Below are 12,401 nucleotides of genomic sequence, written 5' to 3' on the forward strand. Positions count from 1 at the left end.
TAGTCTCTAAAGTGCCACAAGTACTCCTTGTTGTTTTCCCTGTTAAGAGTGAGACACACAGACCTGAGCGACTGAACATCTCCTGCTTCTCTCTCATCAGGTTATAATCAATCTCCTCATACACGGCCTCAGAGAAGGGATCCAAGGGTCTTCTGGAATCTGAAAACAAAGGGCAGGGTTTGCACAGGGTTAGAGAAGCCAGAGTTGAGAAACACTGAGCTCATCCAGCCCTTCCCCCTGGGCCCACTGCGAGCCTGAACCCTACAGCACATTCCCACTGCTGTGTACAGGCTAGATTTAAATGAGCCAGGTGACAGGGATGACGTCCCTCTCCACAGCATCCTTTTGATGATGGTTCCCAGGGCTAGTCCACTGTCAGGAAGATTCCTCACATTCATCTTAACTGTTCCCTTTTCAATCTCATCCCATTATTCCTGGTTATTCCCTTTTCGAGCAGCTTAAATAATTCTTCCCCCACGCTGGTGCTTGCACCCATGTGCAAAATGGTGAGAACCTATTTTTTTCATAGACTTTAAGGCCAGAAGGAACCATTAGAACATTTAGTCTGACCTCCTGTATAATACGGGCCACTGCATTTCACCCAGATACGCCTAGGTTTGAGCCCAAAGATGCACTTAGACTAAAGCATTTCAGTCCTCAGGAGAATAAACTCTTGTGTGCCACAGGAAGAAAACAGGAGGAACTAACAGTACCCAGTCCCTTGGGTACAGCGAATTGGAGGGGGGCCCTGTGGGCAGACTGATTGGCCAGCACGGTTGGTCCCAAAACTGATGGATTCGTCACTTCCTCCCCAGGCCCCGCACCCCGATAGGGACGACCCTGGGACTAAGGTACCACGAATGCCCAAGGCCCCTGCAATGGCAGGGAACTGATGAGGTGAGAGATGCCTAGATAATCATGGCAGGCTCCATGCTTCAGAGGAAGATAAAAATCCCCCAACGTCCCTTTTTGCCAGTCTGACTTTTGGCAAAATTCCTTCCTGACCCCAAAACTGGCAATCGGTTTGACCCTGAGCATGTGGAAAAGACACACCAGCCAGAGATCTTAGAAAGACGTTTCTCTGTAGCACCTCAGAGGACTGGTCCGGCCCATCCAGTGTCACAGCTCTGTCTGTAGCTAATGCCTGATGCTTCAGAGGAGGGCAAGAAACAAAAGAAAACAAAACAAATAAATATAGGGGCTTCCCTGAATTTCTTCCTGAGCCCTGCTGGCAACTGTCTGAAGCACTGAAGCGTGAGATCTGATTATAGTTATTGTCTTACTGCAAAGCTGTCAATGTTACATGTATGTTGATGGCAATCCCGTTCTCTTCCTCCTTTCCAAGGAGCTAGTAACTAATGTTGTACTTTTTTTTATAGATGTAAAATCCTCCATAGGTGCCACCTTTGAGTACAATACAGTATAATGCTCCTTTCCAGCAATTCTCCTTCCTAAGATTGTCCTTTCTACTGGATCACTTTCTTCGCAACTATTTATCACAGCTCTATTTTTTTACACTCCCCCCCCCCCCACCCGACAATAGGTCCAATTTCTCTAGGTCCCAATCCATGATGTCTCACCACACTCATATTCAGAACCCCTCCCTGTGACAGATATTGCAGCCCCATGCAGTATCTTTGGGAACCACTCTAGTAAATCTGTGAATGGTTGTGTACAATTGTGTTCTACTGCACGTGGGAGGATTGCCACAGCTCAGCCAGGAAGAAAAAACAGTCAGGGGTGATTAAGGTGAATCACTGAGATTGTAAACAACTCCAGAAAGGTAACAACCTTTGGGGTGGTTTACAGAGGTTGGTACAAGAGACCTGAGTACAAGAGAGAAAGAAGGACTTCTGATATAAAAGGCTGAGTTTCAACAGACTCAGGGCCTTCATTTTGATTCATCAAATGGGCAGGACCTTCTGTCCACGGGGATCCCAACACTGAATGGTTGGAGGGATGTTGGTCTCCCAGGCTGCCCCTGAGGAAGGCAGGTGATTTCTGGTATGTTCAGCAAGTGTGGAGGAATTTTTATTGTTTTTAATATTTTCTCTGTCAAACTTTTATCCTACTAACAGGGTATAGTCTGCTGAGAGAGAGCTGGGTAGTGACTTGTGACTGCTGGCAATGCACTGCTCATAGACCTGGGGAGAAAGCATAGCATGGGAGCTGGCCTGTAGACTGTGACACTCCCTAGCTAGTATCATCTCCAGATTTCATGGCTGGGCTGTTCCACTGCCAGACAGTTAATGAAATATTAAATGAGAGAGGAGTTAACAAGCACCCTCGGCCACCCCACCCAGCCCGGTATCACCCCTCACTCTGACACCCTGCAGCCCCCCTGCTATTGCAGAGGCATTTCACACAGTGACACCAATCAGCACCCACCTCTGCGCTGTGCCCTGGCACTTCGCACCTGCACCCCCAGGATGATTAAGACCAGGCAGAGAAGGGCCCCCAGGATACTGCAGACGATCACGGGCACCGTGACTCTCCCACTGTCGGTCTGACGGCGGCGCGGGGGAGCTGAATGGAAATGAACATGCGACAGCGAGAGATTATCCTGTGAGAGTTGGGGAGCCCCAGGGAGCTCCCCAGTCACTCATTGCAGGGCCCAGGACAACAGGGTAACGGGCTGGGACAGTCTGTGCGCCATGGGGGCAGGTCACAGGCTGCTGTTTAAATCATGGGCCCTGCCCTGTCAGCTGGAACCAGCAGACAGGAATCCTCTGGCTCAGCAGGGCCTGCAGCTCCCACCTGGGTGTCATTCGCCCTCAGATGTCACAGGCCATGGAAAGGAGCTCCTTCCCTCAGGCTGCAGCTTGCAGCTCCTCCTCTGTGACCCAGCACCAGGGAAATTTAACCCTGGATGGGAGGAGGGGGATGTTTTATCTGGGTGTGATGTTCCCCTCTGGTGTTATCTGGACTGGTGATCTGCTAGGCCTCTCCAATCCTTGACTCTGGGAGCCAGCCTTACCCTGCTCTGCTGTGAGAGCCCCCACTCCTGGGCTGTTCACGCAGAGCCTCTGGCATGTAAGCTGCTCCCAGCTACTTGTAATCGAATGACACTAGCCAATATCTCTGGTCCCAGACACAACCCTATGAACCTCTGTCTCGCAGTGTCCAGTTATGCCCGCTGGACACTGCAAGCTTATCTAAGTTCATCAATTTAACAAAGAAATTGATATGTACCAGGCTTGTTATCCCAAGGGGAGTCTCTGACACGCTTCAAACCAAACGTACTGCTTCAGTTAGAATAAACAGATTTATTAACTATAAAGATAGATTTTAAGTGATTATAAATCAAAACATAATAAGTCAGATTTGGTCAAATGAAATAAAAGCAAAATGCATTCTAAGCTGATCTTAACACTTTCAGTGCCCTTACAAACTTAGATGCTTCTCACCACAAGCTGGCTGGTTGCCCTTCATCCAGGCTCTCCCCTTTGATCATAGCTTCAGTTGCTTGGTGTGGTGTCTGTAGATGTAGATGGAAGAGAGGAGCATGGCAAAATGTCTCTTCCTTTTATTATGTCCTTTCTTTCCGCTTGGCTTTGCCCCCCCTTCAGGGTCAGGTGAGCATTACCTCATTGTAGTCCTAGCTTATATAAGTTTGTCAATTTAACAAAGAAATTAATATGTACCAGGCTTATTCTCCCAAGGGGAGTCTCTGACATGTTTCAAACCAAACGCACTGCTTCAGGTAAAATAAACAAACTGATTTATTAACTATAAAGATAGATTTTAAGTGATTATAAGTCACAGCACAATAAGTCAGATTTGGTCAAATGAAATAAAAGCAAAACACATTCTAAGCTGATCTTAACACTTTAAATGCCCTTACAAACATAGATGTTTCTTACCACAGGCTGCCTGGTTACTCTTCAGCCAGGCTCTCCCCTTTGATCATAGCTTCAGTTGCTTGGTGTGGTGTCTGTAGATGTAGATGGAAGAGAGGAGCATGGCAAAATGACTCTTCCTTTTATTATGTCCTTTCTTTCCACTTGGCTTTGCTCGCCCCCTCCCACCCCCGCTTCAGAGTCAGGTGAGCATTACCTCATCACAGTTCCAAACTGACCAAAGGAAGGGGGTGACTCCCTTGAGGGTCTAGCAGATTATTTTGTTGCTGCCTAAGCCTGTGTCCATTGTTCCTGTGAGGCTGGGCTGGGTTTGTCCCATCCATGCCCTGACGAGGTGTGAACTGTCTCTCTGTTCTTGGAGAGTTTTTGTCTGGCTTGCTTTAAGCCATGAGGATACATTTTCAGCCTCATAACTATAGACATGAAATTATAAACTATAACCTTACTATAACATTATTGAAACGATTACTATAACATCACTATAACAACCATGCTCGGTGCATCATGAGCCGTCCGAAGACACCCAACATGACAAACTTTGCATTGGATACCACACAATCATTTTATAAAGATGAATGTGGGGGTGTAGGCTGTTCCACTGAGGTACAGAGCATCACACTGGGGTATTCAGAGAATCTGTCCTCTCTGTCAGACCTGCAAAGGGAAAGGAAGGAGAGTTGGAGCCTGGAGCGAGGGGGAGGTGACATGTTTGTTCCTGGGGGGAACCTGACCTCTGAGAGTCCCTGGGGGCACTGTCCAGCTGTCACCTCCACAAACTCCCTCACAGCAGCATAGGGCCTGTTTGTTAGTGATTTAGGGCCCAAGTCCCTTGTGCTCTGTGCAGCGATGAGGACTCTAGTAACAAACCAATACACTGGAGCCTGTGATGGATACAGAGGCTTTGTGCGTTGATGTCTGAGCCAATCTGACTTGAGAACGGTTCCATCCCACAAAATCCAGGATGCTCCTGCACACAGGAGATGGGAGGGCCTGGTCTGGGACCAATGGGGGGGGTGGGTCGGGCAATTGGATCCATCCTCCTACCAGAAAATTACAGCATGTAGCAGAAACATCTCCTGTCACTCACCTGAGCAATTCACGGCAGCATCTTCCTTATGACCACAGTTACTCTCACCCCAGGGATTGGCAGGACAGTCCCAGAGAGATGACTCTGTCCCTCTGCAGTTCACCTTCTCCACCCAGATGGGACCAGTCCCCTCGCCAAATGCAGCCTCCCCTGGGGCAGATACAGCAGTTCCACAGCCCAGTTGTTTACACACAACGTTAGCATCCGCCATGTCCCAGGAGTCATCACAAACTGTTCCCCAGGAGCCACGGTACCAAACCTCCACTCTCCCCGAGCATCTGTCCTCTCCTCCCACGACACGTAACTTCTCCTGGTCTGGAAATGCAGAAACCTCACATGTTACTGGGACAGCTGGGAAAGTCCTTAGGGACCAAGGGTGAGACACAGAGAAGCAGAGATACCTGTGCAGCTTGGAGAATTCGGGCATTCGGCAAACAGGGTCTGAGTTGGTTTTGCTTTTTTTCCTATGGAGAATAAACACTGAGGTGAATGCACTGGGTTGTGTGTGTGATGTGGGAGTAAAATTTATCTGTATTTTAAATCCCTAATTTCAGCACTTTATGAACTGAAATGTGAACTCTGGGTCATTGAATACCTAATTAATTTACTATTCAGCTGTTACTCAGACACACAGGCCGACATGCACACAGACTTGTGGGGGATTCCAGTTCTGACCTAAACTGCACACCCTGGGCCCGTCTCTGATTGTTCATTCCAAAAGGATTAATAACCACAGAACTGCCTAATGATGGTCTCTAGCGAGAGGCTTTTCTAGGATCTCACACTACCTTATCACACTGTATAACACTGGTCTCTTTTATAATTAATTGATAACTTCCACGTTTGTTGTTAATCAGACAAATACTTATTGCTATAAAAGACCATGAAAATATGTTTGTAGCTTGTGTTGAGAATTTATATCTGCCTACACTGAGATGTGAACAACAACAAGTTCTATCCTAACCCTTCAATTAATTGAACACATCGTGTACATGTGGGTCTGCACGCGCGCATGCAGGTAGTTTCAGAATTACCAGTGCAAGAAATATGGGTCTCTTCTGCTCGGTTATCACATGACTTTGGATCCCAGGGCTCTGACGGGCACTGCCAGAGGGAGCTGTGCTGCTCACTACATGCAACGTGGTCCAGCCACGTGGGACCAGAACCTGCTCCATACGCAAAGTCTCTTGCAATCTGCCCTCCATCCCCACAGTTCAGTTGTTTGCAAACAATTGCTGGGGTGATGCCAGACATCTGATTGGAGCAAACACTGCCCCACGTCCCATTGTAGAAAACCTCCAGCCGCCCAGCACAGTCACTGTCGCTCACCAGCCTCAGATCTGTGAATTCTAGAAGGAAATGCACAAAAAGGGAATTTAAATCATCTGATTCTGAAATGAAATGGGGTGTGAAGAGTGGCCGCATAGGTGCGCAGCCACAGGGGCCTGGACTGGAGAGGTGCCTCTTCCTCAGCCCCGGAGCTGCTGCGGCCAGGGACAGGCACCTCTCCCCTGGCCCCAGCCCTGGTTCTGTCATGGCCAAGAAGAGGTGCCTCTCCCCTGGCCCCGGAGGTACTTCAGTGGGGAAAGAGGTGCCTCTCCCCTGGCCCCAGGCTGCTGCAGCAAGAGACGGCTGGGGGGGGGGCCCTCTCTCCCCACCGCAGCCCCAGGGAAGCCTGCACCCCAAACCCTTCATCCATGGCCTCACCCCATAGCCCACACCCCCAGCCGGAGCCCTCACCCCCCCCCATACGCCAACTTTCTGCCCCAGCCCTGAGCCCCTTCCTGCACCCTGAGCCACTCATCCCTGGCCCCACCCTGGAGCCTGCACCCCCAGCCACAGGCCTCATCCCTTGCATAACCACCCTCTGCCCCAGCCCTGAGCTCCAAACCCCTCAGCTCCAACCCCTCCACACATCACCTCTATACTGGTGCACATAACAAAATTCATTCCGCACATGGATGTAAAAAATTAGAGAGAACATTGGTCCAGGAGTTCACATCTGTTACTGTCTTGGTGAAATCTACTTATAGACACACCACCAGTTCGGGGTGTTGCCTTGTTTCTCACCATCTGCCCTGAGGTGGGCACTCAGAGCCGTGAGCCACTCCAGACAGTGTGACAGGGATCATGAGATCAAATAATTTGACCTTCTGTAAAACAGCTGCATAAAGCCTAATAACTTGAGTCTGACTTAAGCATCGCTTCCAGAAAGGCATCCGGTCTAGACAGGAAGACTTCAAGAGATGCAGAATGCACCATTTCCCTGGTAGTTTGTTCTGATGGTTAATCACCCTCCCTGTTAAAAACCTGGGCCTTATTTCTGATGTGAACTTGTCTGGTTTCAACTTCCAGCCTTCGACTCTTGTTCTGCCTTTCTCCATTAGATCAAAGAGCCCTTTAGTAAGTGTATGTTCTCCTTGTGATGGAACTTATGCACTGTAATCAAGTCACGTCTTGATTGTTTTGATAAGCTAAACAGATTCAGCATCTTAAATCTCTCACCGTAAGGCTTTTATTCAAGCCATCAGATCACTTTTGTGGCTCTTCTCTGCTCCCTCTCCAATTTTTGTGGACATCAGAACTGGACACAGTATTCCAGTATCAGTCTCACCAGTGCCATACACAACAGTAACATTTAGTCCTCACTCCTACTCACTACTCCCCTGTTTACACATCCAAGGTTCACATTAGCCCTTTTTGCCACACACAGCACTGGGAGTTCATGTTCAGTTATTTCTCCACTAGGACCCTACATCCCTTTCAGTCACTGCTTTCCATGATACCGTCTCCTTCAGACACCTGAGATGCAGCATTCTAACATTAGGGAAATCTTGCAATATCTCCAGTATCTCTGGGTGGGAGCTGAGGACTTTCTAATGGTGACCCTGGTAGGTAGTTACACAAGGGAAAGGGAGGCAGAGATAGTCAGGGAAAGTATCATTCTCAGCAAACTCCTTAAATATCTGCCCCCTCCATTAAATCCCCAGGTAATACGGCTCACAAGAGCATTCACAGAACAGACCTGAGCAGAGAACTCCCGCGTCCTCTTTGTGTCTGCAGTTGTGCTGGCCCCAGCCTCTGGAAGGACACGCCCAGAGATTGGATTCATTCCCAGAGCAGTTCACATCATCCAGCCAGATCTGCCTGGATCCTTGGCCATAATGAGCAGAGATAGTTGCATTGATGGCATGTCCACATCCCAGTTGTTTGCAAACGACATTGGAGTCTGGTAGGTCCCAGGAATCATCACAGACTGTCCCCCAGCTGCCGTTGTAATAAATTTCCACTCTCCCGGCACAGCGACCTGCCCCATTCACCAGTCTGATCCGCCTGCTCCCTGCAGGGATAGATCCCAGCTGTTAATATGTATTTTCCCACTGAACAGAGAATATTTGTGAGATTTGGAAATGAATCACCTGAGCAAACGACACCGACATCCTCAGCAATTCCTGCCTGGGCTGTCTCAGATGTGGAGTTGTCACAGAGAGTCAGATGAGTCTCATTTCCTGCACACTGGACTCTTCTCAGCCCCACGGGGCCTGTTCCTTGCTCAGACTTAGGGGGGTTATAAGCTTTCTCAGCGGCTCCGCACTGGAGCTGCCTGCACACCACGCTGGCATCGTTCATGTCCCACTGGTCATCCAGCACTCTGCTCCACACACCACGGAGGGAAATCTCAACTCTCCCGTCACACCGGCTCTCTCCATTCAGCAGTGTGAGTGATTCAGAGCGACCTGGGCTCAGGAGAGATGGGAAATACACTGAATAACACTCCCTGTTATACACTAGAAATAATACAGAGTTTGCATGAAATTATGGACTGTTTCTCAATAAGAAGGTATAAGCCAGTGGTCAGAGTGTGTCACAGTGTTAAAGGGAACAACCTCTGTCAGAAGACACTTATTCTTTTCACTCTATAAGTGGAAGGTGCTATAAGGATTGTAAAACTCTGAGCTTGACAGTGGGGCTTGCTAGCAGACCCTGTAAATGAGTGAGTGAGGGAATTCCTGCAGGTTCCTGATTGGAAAAATAGTCTCTGTGTGTGGTGGTGGAATGGCTGCTGAGGTTTGTAGTCACTTTATCCAGTTTTAAATGCCTGGAAGCCAGTGAATGGTGTCTTCACAAGCGCTTAGTAGGTGGGTTGTGCATGATTTAGGCAAGTTTGCCTTGAGGCAGTTTGGCCAGTGGAAGAGCAGGGTTCATGGTGGTCAGGAACAGGTTATTGTTGGTAAATTCCCTTAGTTCCCTCTGATCTTTGCTCAGTAGGTGGCAAATTTCTTGATTCACCTGGGTCCAGTGCAGGAGCTCCCAGTGTTAGATAGTTCCTGGCACTGGTGGTTCTGACTAGAACTGTCCCCTGAAATGTGGTGTCATCTCTGAGCCCAACGTGAGATTCCAGCTGATCAGTTCACACCACACTAAGCAGGTTGTGTGTGGGGCGCGGAAGGGGACTTTCTCTGTTGGTGAATATTGTGACGTCCTTGGGATGTGAATCTCAGTCTTTGCATGTGTATCAGAATCAGTGAGTCCTACAGGTGGTAAATTAGGAATTACTCACCGAGTTCAGACCCAGGTGCAGCCAGAAGAGACTGACAATGTTAAAAGGCAACAGCAGAGTGAGAGCAGGGGATACCCACTGGCTGTGTCAGGTACAGTATGTACTAGTATGGCAACCTGACGGGTACAGTGTGTGTGCACTGGATCCAAACAGCTGAAGGATCTTGTTAGCCAAATAACATTTCAAGGCTAAGAGTGAAATCCTAAGAGTAAAACCTCCATTGACTTCAATGGAGCCAGGAGTTCGCCCTAAGACTGGGTGCAGCTAGTGTAGTGCAGGGGTGTAACCACAGGTGGGCCGTGGCCCACCCAGTTAGCATCCAGGCCCACCCAAACCAGTGCGGGAGCCCCCAGAATCCACAGGCTGGGACTCTCAACCCCAGCTCGGTGTCCGCCAGCCTGGCCATGTCTCTCTCCTGCCAGCGCTGTGCGCTGCTTCCCTGGTCTCTGACCCCAGCACTAGCCCTGTGGGGGGTGTGCCTTGTGGGAAAAGGTCTGGGCGGGGCTAGTGCTGGGGCCGGAGACCAGGGCATCAGCTCCCGGCACCGGCAGGAAAGGGACGCAGCTGGGCTGACGGACACTGAGCCAGGGTCGGGAAGGGTGGGTGGAGCTCGAGCCCCGGCGGGACCCCCCTTTGCCCAAAGGGCGCACCTAGGGTGACCAGATGTCCCAATTTTATAGGGACAGTCCTGATATTTGGGGCTTTTTCTTATATAGGTGCCTATTACCTCCCATCACCTGTCCAATTTTTCACATTTGCTATCTGGTTACCCTAAGCACGTCCCGCAGCCTGTGTGCCCCAGGCAGCCCCAGCTTTAGGTGCCTGCTGAGTGGTAAGGGCCGGCTGGAAGGGGTGGAGGGAGGCAATCCCCCCCTCCTTCCTGTCCCCTCCCCAGGGCACCGGATCACTCCTGCACCCCTCCCTCTGCCCCTCCCATCACTGCCCACCCCCCGAAAGCCGGGTCCCACCCAGGTTTCCTGTCCTAGCTATGCCACTAGTGTAGTGTGAGGGTAGAGAGTAGATTTGCAGCTTTCGAGGAGGCTCGTGGATATAACTGGTACCACAGCCCCTCAGGAAGGCCAGATGGGATCATGGCAGAAGGAGCTCGTATGGAAGGGACCAGGTGTTTTTCCTTAGAAGGGATTCTCCTTCCAGCAACTAACTGTAAGGAGAAAGCAGCATCTTCATGTGCTGAGGAGTTCCCAGGGTATGAACCAGGGTCTGGGCTGGGTGGCTAGTTAGGAGGTGCAGGGCAGGGCTGCAGGGAATTCAGTTAGGAATGCAGGTAGCAGCCTCTGTGAGAAGCAGGAGAACTGGGAGGTGAATTGCCCCCAAGGTACAAAGGTATCAGCTGTAAAGAGGAGAATAGACATCTGTTGAGAGTGCTGGGCAGGGCCCTATACAGGGCCGGCTCCAGGCACCAGGCACCCAAGCACGTGCTTGGGGCGGCACCTGGTGAGGGGCGGCGGGAGGAGCGCGGCTCGGCATTCCACGGAGGGGGCGCTCCGGCGCCGCTCGGCGGGGGGGGGCTCCGGGGGGGCGGGCTCCAGCGGCGCGGCGCTCGGCGGGGGGGCAGCGCGGGGCTCGCGCTGGGGGGGGTTCCGGCGGCCTCGGCACGGGGGGGGCGGGCTCCGGCGCGTGGCAGTCGGCGGGAGCGGGCTCCGGCGTGCGGTGCTCGACGGGGGCGGCGCCGGCGCGGCGCTGGAATGGGGGTTCCGGCGGCGCTCGGCAGTGGGCGGGGACGGGCTCCAGCGCCGCGGCGCTCGGCGGGGGGGGGCGGCGCGGGGGGGGGGCAGCGCTCTGGGGGGGTTTCCGGCGGCGCTCGGCTGGGGGGGGTGGGCTCCGGCGCGCGGTGCTCGGCGGGGGGGGGCAGCGCAGGGGGGGGTCCGGCGGCGCTCGGCGCGGGGGGCGGCGCGGCCGCTCGGCAGGGGGGGGCTCGGGGGCGGCGCTTTTTTTTGCTGCTTGGGGCAGCAAAAAAGCTAGAGCCGGCCCTGGCCCTATATGCTTAGTCATGGTGTGTAACGGCACCAGTGACTCTGGTCTCTGTTGGAGTCAGTCCTGGAAGCTACGTGTCCATTATTAGGAAGAAGGTTGAAATCCAGGGCTTCTGCAGTAGGTTTCTCTGCAAGAACCCCAGTTCCAGCCAGTCAAGATGCCCTATGGAGACTTTGTACATGGATGAGAAGAGGGGGCAGAGAGGGGAGCTGCAACTTCATTAAGCAGGAGGGGTCCCTTTGGTGCGGGGAGAAGCAGATGATCCCAATGGCCTCTTTGGCTCCATTTAGCCACAAGGGAACCAGATTGGCTGACCATTACAATTAAGTTTTCTAGTGAAATATTTTCCCCGCAGGGCCCTGGCCACTTTCAGTGCCCAGGATGGATAAATCGGGGTTGTGCAGCATTAGGCTGTTGCCTGTACGACCCCTGCCTCATTCACTTTAGAAAGTGGAAGGCCTGTAGAGAATGAACAGGGGAGCGCAGGAAGAACTAGGATGATCTTATTAAGAGCAGTGACTGTCATTCAGTGGAGCTCAGTTCTATTCCTGCCTCTGCCACCGACTTCACAGGGTGCAATCCATCCCATCATCCAGATCATTAATAAAGATGTTGAAAAAAACCGGCCCCAGGACCGACCCCGGGACACTCTGCTTGATACCGGCTGCCAACTAGACATGGAGCCATTGATCACTACCTGTTGAGACCAACAATCTAGCCAACTTTCTCTCCACCTTATAGTCCATTCATCCAATCCATACTTCTTTAACTTGCTGGCAAGAATACTGTGGGAGACTGTAGCATGGCGCAGCACTCACTGGCACGGTGCCTCCTGCTGGTTGGTCTGGGAATTAGCTCTTCCAGCTTCAGAGCTCCTCCTGCTGGCCAGTGTCTCCCT

General features: G+C 51.5%; 1 protein-coding gene across 1 annotated transcript in view; it reads right to left on the reverse strand.

The window, feature by feature from the left end:
* LOC135886431 (deleted in malignant brain tumors 1 protein-like) overlaps positions 1-12,401 on the reverse strand; it is a 71,130-nt gene that overhangs the window by 10,295 nt on the left and 48,434 nt on the right. The window contains exons 9-15 of the mRNA XM_065414191.1: positions 8,367-8,684; positions 7,964-8,287; positions 5,982-6,287; positions 5,349-5,411; positions 4,948-5,262; positions 2,389-2,526; positions 64-159 (exon numbers count right to left, since the gene is read on the reverse strand). Coding sequence (XP_065270263.1) covers positions 64-159; positions 2,389-2,526; positions 4,948-5,262; positions 5,349-5,411; positions 5,982-6,287; positions 7,964-8,287; positions 8,367-8,684 — 1,560 coding nt within the window. The remainder of the gene's footprint in view (positions 1-63; positions 160-2,388; positions 2,527-4,947; positions 5,263-5,348; positions 5,412-5,981; positions 6,288-7,963; positions 8,288-8,366; positions 8,685-12,401) is intronic.

This window comes from Emys orbicularis, chromosome 1 (genome assembly GCF_028017835.1).
Source record: "Emys orbicularis isolate rEmyOrb1 chromosome 1, rEmyOrb1.hap1, whole genome shotgun sequence".
NCBI classification, from domain to species: Eukaryota; Metazoa; Chordata; order Testudines; family Emydidae; genus Emys; species Emys orbicularis.